General features: G+C 42.4%; 3 protein-coding genes and 1 non-coding gene across 10 annotated transcripts in view; 3 read left to right on the top strand and 1 right to left on the bottom strand.

The window, feature by feature from the left end:
- The first annotated feature begins 460 nt into the window (after window positions 1–460).
- On the top strand, window positions 461–534 carry TRNAI-AAU (transfer RNA isoleucine (anticodon AAU)). The gene has a single exon. It is a non-coding gene; the product is annotated as a tRNA-Ile (tRNA).
- A 1,021-nt stretch (window positions 535–1,555) lies between these two features.
- Window positions 1,556–12,311, top strand: ZNF839 (zinc finger protein 839). Of its 2 annotated transcripts, none has more exons than XM_063399405.1 (8): window positions 1,556–2,230; window positions 3,089–3,994; window positions 5,753–6,004; window positions 6,728–6,820; window positions 7,202–7,354; window positions 8,413–8,553; window positions 9,211–9,349; window positions 10,976–12,311. In XM_063399405.1, exons 1-8 carry the CDS (start codon window positions 1,700–1,702, stop codon window positions 11,926–11,928), a joined length of 3,168 nt encoding a protein of 1,055 aa, XP_063255475.1. In that variant the 5' UTR covers window positions 1,556–1,699; the 3' UTR covers window positions 11,929–12,311. The 2 variants fall into 2 exon arrangements, with proteins under 2 accessions (XP_063255475.1, XP_063255476.1); XM_063399406.1 differs by having other exon boundaries at window positions 3,092–3,994.
- CINP (cyclin dependent kinase 2 interacting protein) lies at window positions 3,342–21,308 on the bottom strand. 3 transcript variants are annotated; one of them, XR_010080629.1, is made up of 6 exons: window positions 21,187–21,308; window positions 19,787–19,955; window positions 18,459–18,585; window positions 16,806–16,935; window positions 15,058–15,335; window positions 3,342–3,487 (listed from the first exon to the last, which is right to left on the bottom strand). XR_010080629.1 is itself a non-coding variant. In XM_063399407.1 (5 exons), the coding sequence occupies exons 1-5, from the start codon at window positions 21,191–21,193 to the stop codon at window positions 15,133–15,135; spliced, it is 636 nt and encodes a 211-aa protein (XP_063255477.1). In that variant the 5' UTR covers window positions 21,194–21,308; the 3' UTR covers window positions 15,001–15,132. The 3 variants fall into 3 exon arrangements, 2 of the variants coding, with proteins under 2 accessions (XP_063255477.1, XP_063255478.1); XM_063399407.1 differs by lacking the exon at window positions 3,342–3,487 and having other exon boundaries at window positions 15,001–15,335; XM_063399408.1 differs by lacking the exons at window positions 3,342–3,487; window positions 21,187–21,308 and adding an exon at window positions 21,129–21,162 and having other exon boundaries at window positions 15,001–15,335.
- Window positions 21,212–21,427, top strand: part of TECPR2 (tectonin beta-propeller repeat containing 2) — a 44,698-nt gene continuing 44,482 nt past the window's right edge. For 2 of the 4 annotated variants that reach the window (XM_063399399.1, XM_063399404.1), the window contains exon 1: window positions 21,212–21,345. The gene's annotated coding sequence lies outside the window, so the exon portion shown is untranslated. The remainder of the gene's footprint in view (window positions 21,346–21,427) is intronic. The other 2 variants (XM_063399401.1, XM_063399403.1) reach the window with 2 other exon arrangements.

The following is a 21,427-nucleotide window of genomic DNA, read 5'->3' on the forward strand; positions in this document are numbered from 1 at the left end:
AAGTTTTCTACGCAGCATATATAGTAAAAATCAGAACACTAGGAAAAGGCGAATTGTTTGTCCGTGCAAACCAAGATCCCAGTAGTGCGGTAGACAGAATAGTAGATGCTTTTTAAGAATATTCAAATATTTTAATTAAAAGAAGCTGGAATCATATCCTAGTAAACTTAAAGAAGCATTAGCCTGTTGATTTAGAGGTGAAGTTGTCCCCGATCTCGCGTTATGGTTGTTTCCTGCCAGGCGCTGCATCTCCCAATAGGCAGGGAAGAGTTTTCCGATTTGCTTCTTGGCTTTGCTGAGGAGTTAAGCGTGTGTTTCTGTATGCGCGGGTCCGGCTCCGGCGCTTCTCGGGGACGAGGAGGTTCCTCGCCCAGTCTGTCACTTTCGCTATCTTAGCCAAAGGCTGAACATTGGAACCATTTTGTCCTTATTTATCCCAGAGGGAGTCTCAGCAATAGGTGGCCGGTTAGCTCAGTTGGTTAGAGCGTGGTGCTAATAACGCCAAGGTCGCGGGTTCGATCCCCGTACGGGCCACAGGATTCCACTTTTCCTTCTTTTTCCTCTTTTTTTCATCCCTACTGTTTGTCGCAGCGATTCCCACCCACCTCACGCGGTTCTGCTGAGACGCGGCGTGACCTCTGCACAAGGGCACAGCCACGGGGCGGGCTGGGAGGGGGTGTGTGTGTATCTGGGCTCGAGCACCCAGGGCGGCTGCAGCACGGACCGAGCTTTATCCCGGTCCTGCGGCTGATGGAGCCCGGCGGGCCCCGGCAGAGCGCGGATTTCTGTTTCTTGCGTGGATTTCTGTTTCTTGCGCGGATTTCTGTTTCTGCACGGCGGCTGCAGCGTGCTCGGGTGACCCCTCGGGGCTCTTCTCTGCCGTGTGGGTTGCCCTTCCCACCGAAACCCCGCCCGGTGAGAGCGAGTGGCAGAGCGCACATTGACAGCGTGGGTCGTGTAGGGGAGACCATAACTCGTGCAACGTCCCCGCCAAAGCAGACTTGTCCTAGAGCACACGGCACAGGACTGCGTCCAGACAGTTCTGGGGTATCTCCAGCTGAGGGAGACTCCACAGTCTCTCTGAGCAACCTGGTCCAGTGCACGGTAACCTGCACACCTAAGTTTTTCTGCATGTTCGGGTGGAACTTTTTGTGCATCAGTTTCTGCCAGCTGTCTCGTATCCTAGAGGTTGACACCTCCGAGAAGAGCGTGGATCCATTCTCTTGGCACAAGCTCCTTTAGATATTTATACACAGACATAAGGTCCCCTCTGAGTTGTCTCTTCTCGAGGCTGGAAAGGCGCGACTCCCTCATCCTTTCGTCGTAAGACAGACGCTCCAGTCCCGCAACTATCCTCCACTGCCCTTCACCGTACCCGCTCTAGGAGCTCAATTTCTCTCGTACTTTCCCTGACACTCGGTACAGGCTCCGCTTCAACAGCGGGCAAACCCAACTCACGGTAACCCCGCCCGCGGGTGCCACCTCCAGCCCCACCCGGGGCCAGGAGCTCCGGGCGCACCTCCGCCGGTTTTTGCCCGCGCGAGCCGCCGTCGGCGCCGGGCGGCCCCGCCCCGGGGGGGCGCGGCGGGCGCTGCCGGGGGCGCCGCTGGCCGCGCTGCCGGTGCCCCGCGCATCGCCCGCGCCGCGACACCGCCGGGGCAGCCGCCGATGCGGCGCCCGCCCGCCCGCGCCTGCCAAGATGGCGGCTCCCGGGGCGGGGGGCGCCGGGGCGCTGCCGCCCCCTCCGCCCGCTGAGGACGAGCCCCCCGGGACCCGCGGCGCTCCCCGAGCGGGGCGAGAGGAGGGTGCCGGCAGCGGCGCGGAACTGCTGGCGGTGACGGAGGAGCTGGTGCAGAGCTTGGCCGCCTTGGAAGCCGGCGCGGGGGTGGCGAGCGGCACCGTGCTGTACCTGCGGGCGGACGGGAGCGCGGCGGAGGGCGCGGGGCTGAGCGCCGGCGAGCGTCCGCGGCTGCTGGAGAGCCCGGGGCCGCCCTCGCCGCCCCGTCCCGCCGCCGCGCCGCTGGCCCCCGCGCAGCTCCGGCGGGTCATCGAGCAAGTGAGCAAGGCCCAGGAGCAGCTGAAGCCGGCGGCGGCCGGCGCTCCCCCACCGCAGCCGTGCCCCGCGGGCGGCATCATGCAGAACGCCGCCCGGCAGCTGCAGAGCGTGGCCCAGCAGGTCGCCCTGCAGCAGGGCAGGGCCGCGGCGGCCGCCCGCCTCCTCCCGCAGAAGGTAACCCCGAGGGCTGGGGCGGAGGGAGGTTGCGGCGCTCCGTTGGTGATGAAAGCCACGGCTCCGGCGGGTTTAATCCTGTTTAATATCCCTCCCCCTCCCCGTTCTTCTCAGTCACACCTGCCTCGGGTGTAGACTCCAGTCCCATAGCTCAAAGGCACAGCTCAAAGTGTGGTTTAGGAAAATCCGTGTTTGAATGTAGCTAATAGCTGCTGTGGTCAGTATTTTGGTCTGACAACACGTGCAGCCAAGAACAGCTTAGAAGAGCTGCTTCGCGGTGGTTAAGTGGTGATACAGAGGAAGTTACTGCATGCTTTTGCAGCTTCCTGGGCTTTCAACCCATGATTGGGTTCAGGTTGTGAGGGAATTGAACTGAGGCAGAGAAACTGTAAGGGAGATGAACAGTAACATCTGATTCTGTGAATGATCACCACAAAGCTTTTGTGAACTGAACACTTATTATAATATGTCCTGGAGTGGGCATTTGGCCTGTGTCATGTAGCAGACTGTAGTTTTCCCGTGTGTGGGGTTTGCTGAAGGTTGTGAATGTGCCTTGGTGATGGCATTGACCCTGCTATTCCAGCCAGGCCTGCTAGCAGGAAACAAAGCTGTGACATGGCCTCAGAGCAAACTTTACATGCTTTAGTTGAACAGCAGTCACGGCAGAAAAAGTGCAGGAAAACCCATGCCTTGAAGGAAGGGAATCTGTGCTTTGATGCATTAAAATGGAAAGCTAATGATGTGCAGTGGTTTTTACGCTTTGTTTTAAGGGCATGTGTGTATTATCTCGATAAGTATTGTGTTTATTTATTAATACTGTATTTGTGTAATTGCAACTCTTCCTTTTTTCCACAAAAGCAGCTGGAAGCCATTTGTGTCCAAGTTCAGCCAGGACAGATGAAGGAAACTGAAGGGCCAGTGACATCATTGGCACCAATCCAGTCCAAAACTCTAATGCTGAGTCAGCCAGTTGGTAGGAGTTCTAGCATACCAGGAGTTGGCATTATTAATCCCCAGATAATTAGGATACAGCCTGTTTCAGGAACTGAGCAGCAGCAGCTATTCCTGCATAGTTCTTCTGAGTCTCTGGTTCAGTTGCTCATGCAGAGGCCTTCAGCATCTCATGGCTCAGTGTCTGTGGACAAGATTCCCCCGTCTAAGATGGTGAATGGACAGAAGGCTCCTTGTGCCACAGCATCGGCTTCAAGGTCTCCAAATCCTGCCGTGGCTGCAGGCAGTTCAGCAAGTGCATCATGCCTCGAAAAAAAGCAAAAGGATGACAAGTTAAAGAAATCCTTGAAGGTGAAAACTCGTTCTGGACGGATTTCACGCCCTCCCAAATACAAAGCTAAAGATTATAAATTCATTAAAATGGAGGATTTGGCTGATGGTCATCAGTCTGATTCTGATGACTACTCTGAGCTGAGTATAGAAGATGAAGAAGAAGGAAAGGTGAAGGGAAAGGATGCATTATTCAGTTCTTCAAATTATAATCTGAAGCCCAAAACATTTAAATGTCAGACTTGTGAAAAATCTTACATAGGAAAAGGAGGATTAGCAAGACACTATAAACTTAACCCAGACCATGGAGAGCTGGAGTCTTCACCTCAGAAAATACCTCTAAATAAGCCTAATGGAAGTATATTTGTGGAAGAGGAAATGATGAGTCCAACACATTTGGATTCAATTGCTGTCACTTTAAATGATGAAAAAGCACAAGCTACTAGTCTGGAAGAAACTGTTGATTCAAAGGCTGGAGAACAGGTAAAGTGTTACTTAGAAAAACTGTCTGTTTTGTGGAATGTAGAATGGCAGTTCTGCAGCTGCACAGTCTTGTACTGCTCAGAAATATCCCCTGATAGACTACATTAGGCAAATTTCCCATTGAAATCCTTTAAAAAGCAAATTGTCTCTTGCAGTGCTGCAGTAATAGTACTCCTGCACAGACACATACAACTAAATGTTCTCTGAATGTTCACTTCTTACTGGGTTTCTGACACACAGTTTTCACCTTGTCTGCATAAATGACATTCTTCTCTGCATTTGGATAAGTTACAGCCTTTAGCATGACAGCAGCACATCATCTGCGCTCTCATTTTCTGTTGCTGAAATAATGTCATCACAGAAAAATCTGTTATTTGGAACACAACAGTGAACTGCGACTTCTCCTAGAGCAGATTTTCAAAGTGAGGCTTTGAAACCCTGCACACCAACACTGGTGAAATTTGAGCATCTGGGGTGGAAGCTGCCTCAGCTGCAATTTTTTTTCCTGTGATGTTCTAAGCTGGTCACTTCAAAAAAAAAAAAGTTTCTCTTTTAATATTGAAATGACTCTTAACATTTTGCAGCAAGAGCTGATACAGCTGCTGGCTAGGAAAAAGTACTTGTTTAGATGTAGAGGTATCACACTTTTTACTTGTCTTTGTAATTGTGAAGTTGTTCTCAGGAAAGTGAAAATTTACAGCTTAGGGTGCTAGGGTAGTAAACAAACCTTCCGTCATCCTCTACACTCAGTTATCATCTCTGGAAAAAGAGAATTGCAGAATACTGAAGTCTGCTCTCTGAATTACTGTAGTTTGATACAGACAGGAAGCCAATCAAGATCCTCATGCTCAACCCCTAGTCCTATGTCAAATTTAGAACTAATTTAGTAATTTAATCCCTGGATAGAATTGACATAAATTTGCCATTTATAGAGCTTTCCTAATCAGTAGAATAGCAGGGAGTAACTTTATGTTGGGATGCAAATGTACAGATTATGCAAAGAAGCCTGATGTACCTCAGTACTGTTATAAACTCATTTCTTGAAAGATGCTGGAACATTCTTAGAAATGTTAGCTCGGAAGGGAAGATGTTTAAGTAAGAAATCACTGCTTTGAACAGTTAAAAGGTTTTACACTAAAATTATCACTATAACTTAAACATAAAAGGTACTTGGACTTTCTGTGTGGTCTTATAACAGAAGCTGCTTCCTAGCTGTCCTCCTAGGGAAGACAGCATTTTGAAATGTGGTTACTGGGCAGTACATTTTGATATCTAATTACTGGGCTTGTCAATGTTCATGGTGTCAGAGCTTTTGTCTTTTTTTAGAAAGTCTTCATGCTTTGACATGGCTACAGTAAAACCCAAATTATTCTTTGAGTATGTTTTACTGCTAATTAAGTTTTATTTCTACAACCTCTTTATTTAAAGAGGACATATTTTACAATGTCAAAAATCTTAAATGCATTTAACCTACTTAAAACACCTCTTTCATTATGTTTATTTAATCTTTTTATTTTGTGTGACATCTTGTGGTTCAAAAATGCTAACTTTGCAAATAACAGCACATAGGTGATGCAGAAGTAGCAGTCTTACTAATGCGTTGGATTTATTCCACAACTTTCTTTGCAAGTGATGCTTGTATCCAGCTTTACATTTTTTAAATATGCTATTTATTGTTTGCATTGATGACAAAATTCTAAAATTGGCTTCCTCAAAACTGTTTAAAATGGTGAATAAATACTTTTCCTTTTAATTAAGGCTCCAGAGTGTGAGGAAAGCAGACCCTTGCTGGCAGAACAACCAAAGGAAACCAGTTCAGGACCCCGGGGACCTGTGACACCAAAAGGACCTGGAAGACCCAGACGGCCAAAGAGACGTGGTCGACCCGGGAGGGGTGGAAGATCCAGGTGTTCTGGAAGGCTTAGCAGACCTGGTCAGTCCCCTTCAAAGTCACTTAGTAGTGTGTCAGCAGAACACAATGTATTCAGAAGAAAAGCTAGGTTAAAAGAGGTATGGTTCTCTTCTGCAATTACTTCACAAGTATTTTTCCCCCATTCTGTTTCCCCTCCCCCTCTTTTTTTAATCACTTCTTTTCAATGAATCATTTTCAAAAAAGATTTTTTTTCTTACATCCTCATGTATGGACAAGATGAAAGCCTTAGGTAGCTTCTAAGAAGAAAATGTTTTTTAAGAAAAAAATACTTCCAACAGAACATTGGAAAAAGGGAAAATGGGAACTCAGTTTAGAAAAGGACTTTTGACATGTAGATATATTCTTGCTACCCTTTTTCTGGAGAAGGAAAGTTACTAGCTACTACTACATATCTCCTCCAACATAGTAAAAGAAATAATAATTTAAACCCCTCCAAAAAAACAAACCCACAAAGAAGGTCTTAGGAGAGGATAGAATGGGGATTAAAATCCAAGTAACGCAATTTGTTCGTTGTTTTCTGTGTGTTGTAGATCCTTTGTGACTACTAAAGCTACTTAAGTTGCTGTTCTTTCCATGAATTGGCAACATTAGTGGGACTGAGTTTTGTCTGTACATGAGCAGTAACTATTCTGAGGGTTTGTAACTTACCCCATTTTGGAGTTAGTTTGCATCTATTCTTAAAGCTGCCTAAACATACAGCGTATCTTTCCAAAAAAGGTAGTGATATTTTATGTTCTGAAAATGGGTTGCATAACATGTGGGCTGCTTTTTCCTAATAATCTCATTATGGCTTTTGACAGCTAATACAACAATGTGATAATGAAGACTTAATGGAGCTGGCTCTCCCACGTCTTACAAAGCTTGTTACAGTGTATGAATTTCTGTTGATGAAGGTGAGTTTTTATGTAAAAATATTACATTATTTTAAGGATACATCCAATAGTATACATAAAAAGATTCCTTTAGAGACATAATTGAATTTTCTAAATTAGTATCGTGCAGCATGTAGATGTTCCACACATTATTTCAGTCTTACATAGGCAAAACCCTGGTAGATCTCAACTCAAAGCCTTGCTTTTTGCTGCCTGATTCAGTGGCATTTTCAGTATTCCACAGTCTTTGACTTGAATGTTTCTATTTTAAAATGTTAAACAGAATAAAATTGACAGATTGATAAAGAATCAAAATTAAGATTGATAAAATCTTAATTTCATCTTTTTTTAAAGTATAGGGAGGGAGAAACAAGCCCTTTCTTACTCCCCTCTTATTCCCAGGTGGAAAAAGGATATCCAGCCAAAGCTTACTTTCCAGATGTGTATAGGGAATTTGAAGATCTGCATAACATGGTAAAGAAAATGGCTTATGATCACCTCAGTAATTCTGATTCTGGGATTTGCCAACAGCCTGTTGAAGTAAAAGATGCTAAGGTAATAAAGCACTTTGTTTGGAACCATGATTGGTTTGTTTGTTTGCTTGCTTTACTTTAGATGCTTTGCATTTTTAATTTTCTCTGATAAGCTTTCTCGTGCAGGTAAAATTATTTGAAAACATGGTTTTTAATCAGAAAAGATAGACATTATTGTGAAAAGTCCAACAACTTATCAAGAAGAAAAAGAAATCCATAATAAAACTGCAATTCTAGTTTATGTCAGTAGATGCTCTAGAAAGATAAAAACCAATTCTAGCAGTGTGGATACCTGCCTTGCATATCTAGGGTAGTATGAAGCTGCATGTTACTGCAAGGTTTATTTAGCATTAACCACCTATAAAAGTACATCCTGATGTTTGATCAGGAAGGGGAGGGAGTCTATATTTAAAATGAGTGACCTTGATTTAAACAGGTAAGTAATTTCATTACAAAATGAGGAACGTGGAAGGTAGTGACTACATTAATAAAATTGCAAACTATTATTTCAGTGACTCCAGATTCATTGTTTATTGTATCTGGAAAGACAGATGGAACCTCTTTCTTGCCTGTCTTCTGTGTTCATGTGCATTCTTAGTATAGAATGATGATCTTTAAAAAAGAAAAACAAGACCAAACCCCAAAACAACATAGCCTTGAGAAGCTGCATAGTAGCACACCTTGCTAAGAGGCACAAGAATGGAATGTGAGGAGGGGGGAAAATCCTTAACCACACAGAGATACTCTAAACAGGAAGACTTAGATATTTTTTATATGATGGAGAGCCTCAATAATCTTTATTAAACACTGCTCTGAGTAACTGTTCCTGGATTCTATATATAACCATAATTCTTTCAAGTTTGCCTGTTAACAGTCACCTTCAGATGAAGGTCATGTGTCAGTGTGAAGGCTAGTAGAAAACTTGGGAGTCTGAATACTTACATTGAACTGAAGTGATTGTCAGGCTAGACATGATGTAGTTCTAGTTCACTTTTAAGAAAACTAATCTGTATTTCAGCATTTATGTATTCAGATCTGAGAGGCTATCTTCTACTTTTTTCCTTGTATCTGTTTTTGAAGGTTGCTGAATCTCTAGGAATCACAGAAATACTCAGTAGAGAACAGAAGATGCAAGGTGCAGGCTGTTATTCACAAGGTGTAATTAAAATGGTTAATGAGCAAATGCCTGTGGACATACTGGGACAAAAACGGGCAGCTGAGGTACGTAATACCTTTGTGAAGATTAACAGTGAAACTAATTAAAACTTTTAAAAAATGCATAATTATTCCTTACAAAATCATGCTGTTTTATCTGAGTCATGTTAAAGTAAGGCTTTTGTGGTGTTCAGAAATACTGAAAGTCCTCTGTGCTGTGGTATCATAGCAGGGATATGAACTAGCACACTGAGTATGTGCTCTGGGATGACACTTGGATTAAGGACAGAGTATCAAAGACTTACAGGTCTTTGGTATGGGGACAAAAGAACTTCGTTGAGGTGCTGGTAACTGAGAGCTCTACAGATTCCAGCCTGTGTTAGAGGAAATGGCCTAACCTACAGCACGTTCAGACATTGGAGAAGTGGTTGCTCTGCTAATTGGTGGTGGATAGAGGGGCATGAAAACAGTTTCTTTCTTTCTGACAAGTCAGTTGATGGGCTTTAGTCTGTTTATAGCTGTAGCAGAGAGCTGTGCTTTGTCCCCTTGGAATTTTGGCAAACTGTGAGGTTTGTGTTTAAATCCTGACCTCTTAGGAAGACCTTTAGTGTAAATCCTGTTTTCAAGGATCATCAGTTCACTGCCATGATGTTCCCACAGTTACCTTTTCCAATTTTGTCAACTGTTACAGGGGCAGCAGTTAATCATCTCTTGTATTGACAGAGCTCAGGGGAAGAACTGTTGCCACCAGCCAAAAGGACCAAGTTAGAAGACGTAACAGAGAATGTGAACAATGCTTATGCCAGTCAAGATGAAGTGAAAGAAAAGATTGGGAATTTGTGTACACTGTTTGAAAAAGATGGTAACCTCTTTACATTTTTAGTTCTGTTCTGTTCATCGAGGAGCTCAACAAATCTTCATTCTTCAAGCTACTGTGTTTTTTGTCTTACAGTTTCATTTCTTAACTTGCTTCCCAGGTCCTTAAAAAGCAGCTGTTTAACTGGAAAGGCCTCATGAGGAGGGAAAAGTTACAGCTGATGCAGACAGCAGTAGCTCAGTCCTGGATGCATGATAATCAGTTATTGATACTACTTATGAGCATAGCCCTGTCCTCTGCTGTGTGCTCCCTGTCTGTCCTGTCCCTCTGACCATTGTGTCAGCTGTGGGAGAGCAGAGGAAGCAGAGTGCAGTCCTTCCTCTAGGCCCCAGCCAGCTACAACAGCAGAATTACCAGAGCTTTGTGGAACCTGGGGGAGAGGGAGAGCTGGTGTAGGCTGTCCTGCATCCATCATTGGAATACATCTTGTATTGGAATTGGGGCACCATTTGGCACCACAGTTTTCAGGTGGTTGCCTTTCTTTCTATTCCTTCTTCATGTTTCATCCTGCTGCCCTCCAGATTAGCAGGGCAACAGTGAAAGGAAAGTAAATGTCTAGTAAGATATGTCTAGTAAGATAGATCTATCAGTACCATCCACTTTATAAATACTTTGTTCTGGTGTTGCTCTAAGTGGCTTTGTTTTGCCCTTTGCATGTCTTTCAGTCAATGGTTATTTTTGTTTCCCTCCCTTAGATTTTCCTTCTCTGAAAGGCTCTCTGCATGACCATGCTTACTTCTTGCTGCACTATGATTTTTCTTCTGGGCTATGAGTTTTTGAAATTATGTTTTGCTTGCATCTGCTCGTAGGGTGTTTGCTAGTCTACAGTGAAAAATGTTAAAAATAGTCCTCTCTGCAGTGTTAGATTCCTTTTTTGTGCAGTGGTAGCTTTCATAACAAAAAAAAAATCGAAAACCAAACCAACTTACTTGTTTCTTTTGACCTTTAATAATAAAGACTGACAGCTCATACTACTGCAGCTTCAACTGCTTTTCAGGGTTTGGCACACTGACCAGGTCCAGGTCAAGTAGCTGGTAGAACACTGCATTTCTTGTGTTTTTTACCTTTTCTGGCACAGGACTAAAGTGCTGCTGGGGCTCTTAGCACAGCTAGTTAATATGTAGTAACCTGATGACATGTATGAATCCAGGATGAGCTTGATTAGGAATAGAAATTTAAACAGATGTTTAAATGCTTCCATCAACTTAGTAAAAGTGATGAGGATGAGCAGCCTGACACATTTGTGCCTGGTAAAATCTTTACCTTTTAATGTTACTGGCTGCATGACAGATGGAAGAAAATTGAGTTTGCCTTTCAGTCTATGTTGTTTTCAGTATGAACAGAAAAATTCTGCCTCTTAATGTAAGGTCTCTTAATATAGAAATACTTGATAAAATACCACTATTCAAAAATTCCTGAAATATTTTTATAGTGACTTTCTCATTGGGAAGTTCTATGAAATTCCTGTAAGGTGTTTCAGGTTTGCTGATTTGGGGGAAACAAAGCAGGGAAGTAGTCTAGCTTTTTCTCCAAAATTATTGCTGAAAAATAATGCTTTTGGTATGCAATATTAGATTGCCCAACGAAGTAATATTTCTTTCCCCTTTTCAGGTTTTAATCCATTAAATGGAGAAATCCTGCTTTCAGAAGATAGGCACATCACTTGCTGTACAACTGGAACTACATTACAGACAGCAGAGGAACATAGTTCACTTGCTGATTCAGGAGTTAGAATGGATGGTGAAAATTCAGGTACCTTCTCCCAGCCTGTGGAAGTGAGGATGGAGTGTCCCCAGCCTGTGAGCATGCAGGGGGCAGCCGTGGCAGGTGGAGCCTGTGTGCTGCCCCCCGAGGCGGTGCTGCCTGTGGGAGCGGGCGGCTCGGCGGGGCCGGGCCAGGCGCGGGCACCGGCGGCTCCTCAGCTCTGCGGCCCCGCGTCGGGGCAGAGCACAGCCCTACTGACCAGTGAAGGAAACGGTCACAGGCAAAAATACCATCAACTGCAAGAAGAAAAGCCGAATTTTGCAATTAAAGAACGTTCTGAGCAACTCCATAATGCTGGTATGACTGATGAGATACGGGAACTTGAACAAGTTTTTTCAACAAACGTTGTGCCAATGAACTACCCCCACAGTGCTCAGGCTGAGCCGCAGCAGAACGCTGTCCAGGGAGCCTCCCTGTCCGCTCACGGGAACCAGGAAAACGCTTTCAAAAACGAGAGTGAATATTCTTGTGGGACACAGGAAGCGCAGGAGCTGGCAAATACTGTTAATGTAGATGAAACTGTAGCTTTTGAGATTTCTGATGAGAGCCATGATTTTTTGTCTCAGGGACACGAACAGATTTTTATTCAGACTTCAGATGGGCTTATCTTGTCTCATCCGGACACTGCTGTTTTGTCTCAGGTAGAAGGCATCGTCATTGTGACTGATTCCAATGGTACCACAATGCACATTGGCACGCCCCAAGGGATACCTCTGGAAACAGTGGAAGCACTGCTGGCAATGGAAGCAGGTGGCCAAAGTGAAGATATTTTGCTCTCACAAAGTGAATTGGAGCCATAAATTAGAAAACCCTATAAGCTTTCTTCTGGAAAAGACTGATGATAAAATGTATATTTTTCTAATGTGAATACTGAGATAATTGAAATTTAACTTATTTGTAAACTGTTTCTATGCCCTGTACTTTTTATAACTTATGTTTATATAAATCTAGCAGCATTGCAACCAAAAATTCTAGAATTAACATTGTTGTATTTGCTTTATATGTTGGGGATGGGTAGAAAGTGGAAATCTCGTCAACCCTAAAACTTGCACTGTTCCCTTTTGTTACATAGTTCCTTTTCTCTCTAGCCATCTAAAAATGCAGTAAGTTGTACTGCTGTTCAGCAGTGATGTGCTGTGTACTGGCAAGCTGTATATGGGTAAAATAAAAGCTATATTAAAAATGTGCGTTTTCTGTGCCACTGAGATTACAAAACACTGTTATTGCACTTTTTAAAAGCTATCTTGAATATTCATTAGCATCTAGACTCGATGCACATAAATCTGCTTGGAAAAATGGGCAGGTTTAAGTATAATACATGCTTGTGCATTCTGGGAATAATGTGACAGCCTAGCTGATCCTTACTGAAATAAGCATTCACTGAGTTAAGAGACAAAAATAGCCTCAAACAAGATCTGATTTGCACTGAACAGTTGGAAATGTATTTAAGTTGCTTGTCTAATGTTCAGCCACACCTTTAAAAATTGCTGTTACATAGACATAAATGGGAAGGTGCAGAAGTAGTGATCTAATTTGCCTTAATGAGGCACCAAATTCTTTTTTTGCTTTAGTCTGTCATGGCCTATTTTTGTTAGACTGGTATTACACTCCTTGTTTTCCTTTCAGATGTTGCATCCTTTATCAGTTCTACCCTTTGACCTTTCCAGCAACTCCACACTACACCTTGTACTGTTTAATCATAATACAAAGGGACTGTTGCTCTAGGCAGGGAGGAAACTTGGCAAATGACTTGAATTTTTGTCATACTTTCAATATGATCCTTGGATCAGATTATATTTTTGTGGAGATCTGCTACCAACATCTTGACCAAGGCACTGTCTTTCTTTCAAGAAGTTTAGCAGGTGAAAAAGAACAGCCTTAAATGAGCAGATATTACTGAAAAGTGGTAATGTATCCTTAAAAAGTATGTGTCACCTCATTGCTGAATAGATGCAACTACTGGGGCAATTGGACAAATATGCCAAGGACAGGAGAGTTGTTCTTAAATTGAGTATGAACACTGATTTTTTTTCATGGCATTGCTACTGAAGTAAAACACTAAAACTGAATCTGAACAGAAGACAGTTTACAGATTACATAAACTGCTCTAATATGTCCCTTTAAACATAGGTGGGTAAGGATTTTTGGTGGGTTTTTTTTTTTTCTTGATTGCATAAATAGAAGATAAATTTGATTACCCAAAATGTTGCCTTTTATGAGTAGTTGTGAGAGACACTGCACATGAATGAGTTATTAATGAGTTACTATTTGTTTTGGGGTTTTTTTTCCCTCTTTTTTTAGGAGGTGGTAGTTGAAAGAGGATACAGACCTACCTTTTAAAAGTGAAGGCAACATACAAAGCAAAATTCTGCTGGTCTTTCAAAGTCTTTGATTGCAGTGAGCAATTCTTTATGATACCCTTTTGTACTGGCTGTCTAATAATTATATTTAAGGGCTACAAATATAACAATCAACTGCTTAGAGCTAGAATGACAAAACATTTCTGCAATGATTTTGCAGTAATCTTCCACTGCCCAACAACAGTCAATAATCAAGAGGGTCTGTGAATATGAAGACCCTTGTCTGAAGAGCTTTCTTCTTCTTAAGAAATGAGAACAAACCACAATTTCCACCTGTGCAGAAAATGAAAACTTGCTTCAATTTTGCCTTCCCTATCAATTTGCACATGCTGGGAAATACAATACACCTACTCTCATCTTAAAAGAACAATTCTATATGTGAACCAGTCTTTTCTCCTTGGAAAATATTTTTGAAGTACGGAGATGTTTCCATAGTGACATAGGTGTGGCCCAACTCAGATGAATTAAGGTGGCTGTTAAACTAAGTGGAACACTTCCAATGAAAAAATAACAAAACCCAACAAAGGTGTTCCTAACTTTATTCTCCTGGAGCTACAGCAGAATTTCTTTTTAGATGCTGGAATTGTGGGCTAAGAATAGAACTCTTACTAGGTGTCAGAAACAACCTCATTGTTCAACAGAGCAACATTTCAAGAAAACATTCCAATTCATGTCTGGCTGTCCTGTTACTGCAGCAAACAGATTTATTTCCCTTACTAAGCTCACGAGGTTTCAGCTTGGGGCTAATTAGGTAAGTGACCCTGCTTCTCCTATCAGTACAGAGGGATGGACACACCTTCAAACCAAAACCACTTGACATCAGTAACAGTGACCCAAGGAAAAACTCACTGACCCCTAGGACAGGGAGCAAATAAGATGGGATACAGCCTTGACAAAAGCAGGTTTTGTTTTATGTAAGAGATGCTTTCATGAAACATCTCTTTAAAAAGTTACAATGAATTAAAAGGGACAAGACCTTATTATATAATGACTGTAGAATGCTGAGTTGTACTAGACTTTCCCTGAGTGCTGGTTCAGGCTTGGATCACTCTTGAGGGTGATGTACCCAACAACACCAGAACCAAAACCAAACCAGAACTTACACTATTGATTGCAACAGCATTTCAAAATCACATACCAAACTATGTGGATCCTTTTGGAGTCTTCTTTTTGTGCTCTCCTTCCCTCCACTTATAAAGCAAGTATATTTGCCCTATTAATTCATGCAAAAAAAAAAAAAAAAAGCCCATGAAAGACAAAGAAGTGCTGAATTTCTATTCAGCAAAAGGCACCATGTAGGTATTTTAGGCTGTCCAGACTTGGAAGAAGTAACATATTTTGCTGCAGCTTCCATATGCATTGAATCCCCAGACCATCAAGCAGTGCTTACCTCTTTCTGACTATAGAGGACTTAGCCTCCTACCTGTAGCCTCTGTGTTGCCCTTAAAATAGATAAAAACAACCAAAACTAGATTGTCCCACGAAGAAAAAGGAGTATCAGCTGAGACAAAGTAAAGAATATGAATAGAGAAAAATATTTTTAATAAGTTTTACAAAAAATCAACTTACTTGGTAAGCCTTGCAATTGGGCAGTTCAGTTTCATATATGCATCACTAGAAGGCAGCCATGTAACCCTTAGAACTCTAGCACTGCCTGTGTCCTGTTTCCAGCAGCATGGCTTCCAGCAGCAGCATGCTGCTGTTCTCAATGTAAGGCTGGTACAGCCACGAGGATAAATACACCATCATCAGATCCTGGTCAGCAGAATGAGCAATGTCTTGTACAATTGTTTGCTTGAGTTGTAGTTCCTTCTTGTACATTTCAGACAGCTTCAGAGAAACCTCATCTGAAACGGATTGAAAAACCCAAGCACATTGACCAGAACATTTCAGCAATTCTCTAAACCTAAATTATATTTGTAATAAGTGGATCATAAAAACACCCTACCTTATATAAGCTATTCCCCAAATTTAGCCACCTTTTTTCTACAGCATTAATGACGTTTTTACATTAGAATAAAAAATGCTAAGCAATTTCCTCAGCTTTGGGATGTATTTTACACACTACTGATTCTGACATGAGTCTGCATTTAGTTATAGAATAAGCAATGGTATTGGTTCCCAGGACCCACTGTAAAATTATCAGTTACAGCTGTTCCTCAAATAACTGAAATTTGATTTTGAAATCTGGTAATGCTATCCTGCAATCCAAGCTTCATATTTTAGAGTCACTCTTGATTTTAGCTACTCTTAAGGATGGCCTCACATGCTGTGATGCACTTCAGCAATGCATGATGACCAATGAGTAATATCAGTAGTGAAAAACAACAGCAAAAAACCCCAATAGACCAAAACTGAAGTGTTTCTTGTAAAAACTATTACTAGTTATGTTAGTAAAACTGGTAGGGGGGGTAAAATGCATCTGTAATCTTTCATTGTTCGAATTCCTAAAAAATAACCACACAAACTATTTTTCAAGAGACTGATCTTATGCTTCTAACTTAGCCTGAACTATCACTGCCTTCAGAAGGATTTAGTCTTTCATGGAGCAGACAGCATCACTAAATGATTCAGTCACAATGGGTGTTTTGACAGCAGCTGTCTTTGTCATTCTTATTCTTTTAATCTGGCAGAAACTAATACATAAGATTCCTGCTAAACTGTGGCAGTGAAGTAAGAAGCAGAGCTTCACAGAGGTATGATTTTCACTTCACAAAGAAGGCAGTTGGTTTGCATGCAATCAGGCTTCTCTTGAATTCAGACAGTTTTAAAACTGGGGTAATACCACATGGGAGGCAATACCTTTTGCCATCAAGTGAATGTTAAAAGAATTAATATTAACAGTAGAGTGTAACATTTCTCAACTTGTCTTGATTGACACTGAGATCAGAGGTATTTTTCTTTGGCTGCTTGAGAATTAACTGAGGTATAGCTTGCTCTTTGCATTCAAGGATTTAATTTCAGTGTCAAGTAACAAGTCAAGTAGTTAAGCCTGCAGCTTAACACCAGCAAATTGCAAATACATCTCTGCCTGCAGAGGCTGTGGCTGTTGCAGCTTGGACATTGCAAGCTGCTGACAAATTTAGTTCTATGCTGTAATTGTTGCATGTCAGACAATGCTTGGCAGTCATCAGCAGTAACCCTACACCAAGTGGTGCATTCATGTCTTTATTGATTAGATTAGTCAATTGTAAAGGAGACAGCACTCTCTCCGTCTCAGGAAAGACATCCAAATAAGAGGGCTTCTTTTTCAGTCATAAATTAGATGACACTGATGACACAATGTAATTAGCTGAAATAATCAATATTTCACTTACAGAAGTATGGTGTGGGCCATGTATGAAAGAAGGGCGCCGTGCTATTCCCAGCTCCATGGTGGAATGTTTCCAAGTCACAGATTGCTTTAGTAGTCGAAGTAAGCTTTTCCATTTTCAGTTGTATTTTTGTCTGAAAATGATGAACATGGAATGTTAATGAATATCTCAGAAACATTAGGCTACTATAATCTTAAGCACTTTAAAAACACTAAACTATTTATGAAGGCTATTTAATATTAACATTTCTAACTCACGTTTTTTAACTCAGACAGGAATCAAAACTGGAATCTATATAAAGATTTAATATGAGATACCCTGAAATTTTGAACACAGTAGATATGACTCCGTTTTGGAGATTCTTTTGTTTTCTACATGTAGAAATATACTAAAGCCCTCTCACTTTTTCACCTCCCTAGTTCTTCCTATAGCAATTTAGCACTGGGCAAAAACATCACATTGTTATAGCACAAGCCCTATAAAGATATTTTCTTATATTACCATCTCGAGATGACTTTAATTTCAAAAGATCAGCAGCAGGTGAGAAAAGCAGCTCAAGCTACTATTGACAATGTATCTAGGCTAATCTAACAGCTTGCTTCAAAAAATAGGTCATTACATCCACTTCCTTCATGTTCATCTGACTTTGCGCATTGGGTATGAATATTTACACCAAAATGAAGCATGCAGGCAGTATCTTTACATCAAGCAGTTAAAAAACCACAGATACATCTATGAACCTGTAAGCTCATATAAACTCCTAAGGAATGAAAAATAAATTAGGTCATAGCTATGTTTAGTACCCAATCTAACACTGACTGCTTAGATTCCTGTTACTCAGGAAGAGTAAAAACTTTCATCAATGCATTTGTGATCTGAATACAAAAGTACATCAAGGAAAAAAAAAAAAGAAAATCCCCACAGGTTTTCCCCACAGAACGAAATCTGAGGGAAATCTAGCCAGTTTCCTGCTTTTTCTAAATACTGGAGGACTGTATCCTGTATATATAAAAAAATATATCTACCATCCTTTTAATGGGCCTCCACTTTTGCAAAAGGCTGCAAAAGTTATTTTTAGTAAAAATTTTAAATTACAACATTTGGCAGAAAAAAATAATCTGCTTCCTGTCAAACTGACAGGTGACATTAATTCCTAGCAAGGTATCCATAAAGAAAGGTGGGTTGCATAATAATTATCTTACTCCACTCTCCAGAGAAGGAGATCTGCACAGCAAACACAGGTAGGCAGGCTAAAAATATGACTGCATTATGTCTGATCAAAGACAGCTGCAAGGATATGATGGCAGGTAAAGCACTGCTTTATGCTTTGCTGTTTCTTTTGTTCTAAACAGAGGGAATATCCAGGATGGGAAACAGAAAACAGGTGCAGCTTTAGGACACATTTTGTTTCCAGATCACTTTATAAAGAGGGTAGTAGAACTAGGCTGACAGAAGATGTAAAACCAGCTTTCAAATTTACCAATCAGTCAAATAAAGGGTGCACTCTGGATTCATAATAATTTAGGTTTGAAGCCAAAGAAGTATGAATGAAAATCCCAATCTTCTGTCTACAATAAATATTTCAGGACATTTTCTTGTTACTTCAGCACACTCGGAATTGATGCATATTGACTAAGTTTGAAAAATGAGTATTACCATATGCTTTAAGGTCTCAAGTAATTCTGCACAGCAATTGTCCAGCTCTTCATTGTATTTTCGGGTTGGCTTTTCAGGTTCTGTGGCATTGTTATCACATGCTATCTCCAGTTTGTTGTCTTGAAATCTAAAATAGAAACAAGAGGCAGCATAAACAACTACATATAGCTTCACTTGAGCAGTGCAGATTTAAAATCCTTGTGGTCTGATCCTACAGAATCTCTCATTCACAGGCTGTTCATGAGAATTCCTACACAGAAATAGCACAAAGTATAGCTGGCCATGTGAGCAAATGGGGCTAGTACCATAATCCCCAGAGAAAAACAGAACTACTCTATCTTAGAACATGTGCTTGAAAAAACATTTGCAGATGTTAGGATAACACTTTTTCCCTTTTTACCTTGTCCCTGTGCTGGAGATTATTCTCTTATCATCAGCAAGGTATGCCCAGGCTTCAGCTGCTCCACAGGACAATCTATGCCTCATCACAAACTCACCTTTGTGCCAGTTTAATCCAAGCCATTTATTTGTGACCCCAGAGCAGCCAATGTACAGACAAACACCCTGTCTGGCAGAATTGCCCTCACCAGCTGTAAAGTTAGATCGGAGAGAGAGAGCTGCTAAAGAGCAAAAGCAACATCTGGCACCATTACAGCAAAATATTCCTCAGCTTGTACCTGTCAGAACCCTGTCAGACAAACACTCTTCAGCTGTCAGGACTCTGGAGAAGCTGCTCAAAGCCCTGCTAGTTAAGGTTTTTCACTACAGCATGAAAATTAAAGCTCTACCAAAGTGGGTTTTTTTCAGTTTTGCTGTGGTTTGTTTGGGGTTTTTTTAATGGTGGTTGTGATGAGGTATTTTTGTTGGTTCTTTGTTGGTTTTGTTTTTGTTTTAAATCATCACTGTTAAAACTTTTTGTCTCTACAAATCACTGATTCTTTCTTAAAATCTTCTGAACTTTTGACTTGAGTTTTTTATGCCTCACTGTAAAATATGCAAGAGAATAAGGGAACTCACATGGGCTGAGGTTTATAGAATTAGATTTTAACTTGGTACATTATATAAGTATTTAAAATATGTTACATTTGCCTATGTAAAAGAAACATTTCCTATTTCTTACAAATATCATTACTATATCAGACATCATTTGAATGTAGTTTATGTAACCAAAAAATGCAACTGCTGAGTTTGATCTAAGAGTTAGCTTATCCACTGTGACATGTTCTTTTCCCATCTCCCAAAAGAACTTTCTAGTGAAGAAAATAGATTAATCTCTCAATAAAAGCAATCTTTATGCTATCTTTATTCATGTGTATTAGCATACTTACTGCTCACTGATCCTCATGTTGACTATTTTGTTTGCTGTAGTAAATCCATTCTCATTCAGTCTCTCCCATTTCATCATTAAATTATGCCAGTCTGCTGCATTATCTTTAATTTTTCTTGCACTGACAGATAAAACAGGCCTTCTTGGAGTGCTATCAGGAGGACTTTTTGCTGTATGAGAAAATAAAGAGATTGAAGCCACTTAAAGCATACAGAAACAAATCAGTGTCCAGCAGCTATTTGTGTGAAGGATTTCCTTACTTTACTGGTAAATATTGATTAAAGTAAAATGGAATTTACACTGACTGTCTTTGGCCACGAAATCTAATTCCTCATCTATTTGCTAAGTGCAAGAAAACCGTGTTATTAAACAAATGCAAGCACATTCTGAGATGTGAAGCTGCAGCACGGACAGCAGTGGCTTTGTAGTGCTGGCAGATGTAGCAAGTCTTCTGACATCAAATGACAGTCAGATGCTAATGCAGTGTATGACAGAGAGAAACCACGGCAGCAAGTACTGTGCAGTGCTCATGCCATGAATGTCAGAATTAATTCACAGCAACACGTGAGCTGCAAGAGTCTGGGGAAAGGCTGAAGGTGGTGGGTGCTTTACTGCTGAGCACAGAGCCCTCGTTCCATGGTGTCTCCCTGGAGGGCAGACAGCTGTAAGAACCCACTGCATGTCCTTACAAAAAGCAGCCCCACCTTTGCACCTCAGGGCCTGCCCTGGCCGCCAAAGCAGGGCTCAAAGCCAAGCCAGATGCCCTGCCTCAATGTTTGCTGGCTTCAGCTTTTATTTCAGAGATGCCTGAAAAGAGTTTGTCACATCAAAAGATGTAAAGTCCACACGATATCATGGAATGGGTCAGGTTGAGAGGGGCCGCAGTGGGTCAGCTGGTCCAACCCTCCTGCTCAAGCAGGGCCATCCCAGAGCACACAGCACAGAGTTACGTTCAGGCGGTTCTCGGATATCTCCAGTGAAGAAGACTCCACGGCCTCTCTGGCTCATCTGTTTAAGGGCCCGGCCACTGCACAATTACGAAGTTCTTCTTCATGTTCAAGTGGAACTTCCTGTGCTTCCAGTTTCTGCCCGCTGCCTCTTGTCCCGCTGGTTGGCGCCACCGAGAGGAGCCTGGCTCAATTCTCTTGACACCCAACCCTTCAATATTTATACCGAGATGTGGTAAAACACATGGGCCCCTCCCCGCCCGCTCCACCCGAGGCATGAGCGAGGTGCTGGACACGGTGCACACCGGGGTGTGACAGCAGCAGCCCGGTGGGCTGGCAGAGCACCACGGGCACATTAAACCCCGTTAGTTTGCTGAGAAAACGCCGGGGCCCCGCCTCTGGCTGCTCCCTGCTACTCCCGCGTTCGCTCCCTCCGGCGCCCTCCCTCACTCACCCGCCATGGCGGCCCCGCGGAAATTCGCTCACGTCCGGCCCCGCCCAGCCCGGCCCCCGAGCGGCGCAGGCACCGGGGCCGCCGCCGCTCCGCCGCCTCGGGGCTCGGCGACGCCGCTCCCTGCCGCCCTCCCTGAGCCGCCGCCCGCGCCCCGGAGCGGTGAGTGCAGCCGCGTCCCCGCGGAGCCGGGGGGGACCCCTCAGGGCCGGCCCGGTCCGGTCCCGCTGCCCTCCCCGGGCGC

This window comes from Prinia subflava, chromosome 5 (assembly GCF_021018805.1).
Source record: "Prinia subflava isolate CZ2003 ecotype Zambia chromosome 5, Cam_Psub_1.2, whole genome shotgun sequence".
NCBI lineage: Eukaryota > Metazoa > Chordata > Aves > Passeriformes > Cisticolidae > Prinia > Prinia subflava.

Coding starts and splice junctions, on each gene's coding strand:
- CINP (XM_063399407.1), bottom strand. Junction 18,586..19,786: donor AACATGAGGATCAGTGAGCA/GTAAGTATGCTA, acceptor TTTCTATTTTAG/ATTTCAAGACAACAAACTGG. Junction 16,936..18,458: donor TTGAGACCTTAAAGCATATG/GTAATACTCATT, acceptor CATCATTTTCAG/ACAAAAATACAACTGAAAAT.
- ZNF839 (XM_063399405.1), top strand. CDS start 1,700: ATGGCGGCTCCCGGGGCGGGGGGCGCCGGGGCGCTGCCGCCCCCTCCG. Junction 6,005..6,727: donor GAAAAGCTAGGTTAAAAGAG/GTATGGTTCTCT, acceptor GGCTTTTGACAG/CTAATACAACAATGTGATAA. Junction 6,821..7,201: donor ATGAATTTCTGTTGATGAAG/GTGAGTTTTTAT, acceptor TCTTATTCCCAG/GTGGAAAAAGGATATCCAGC.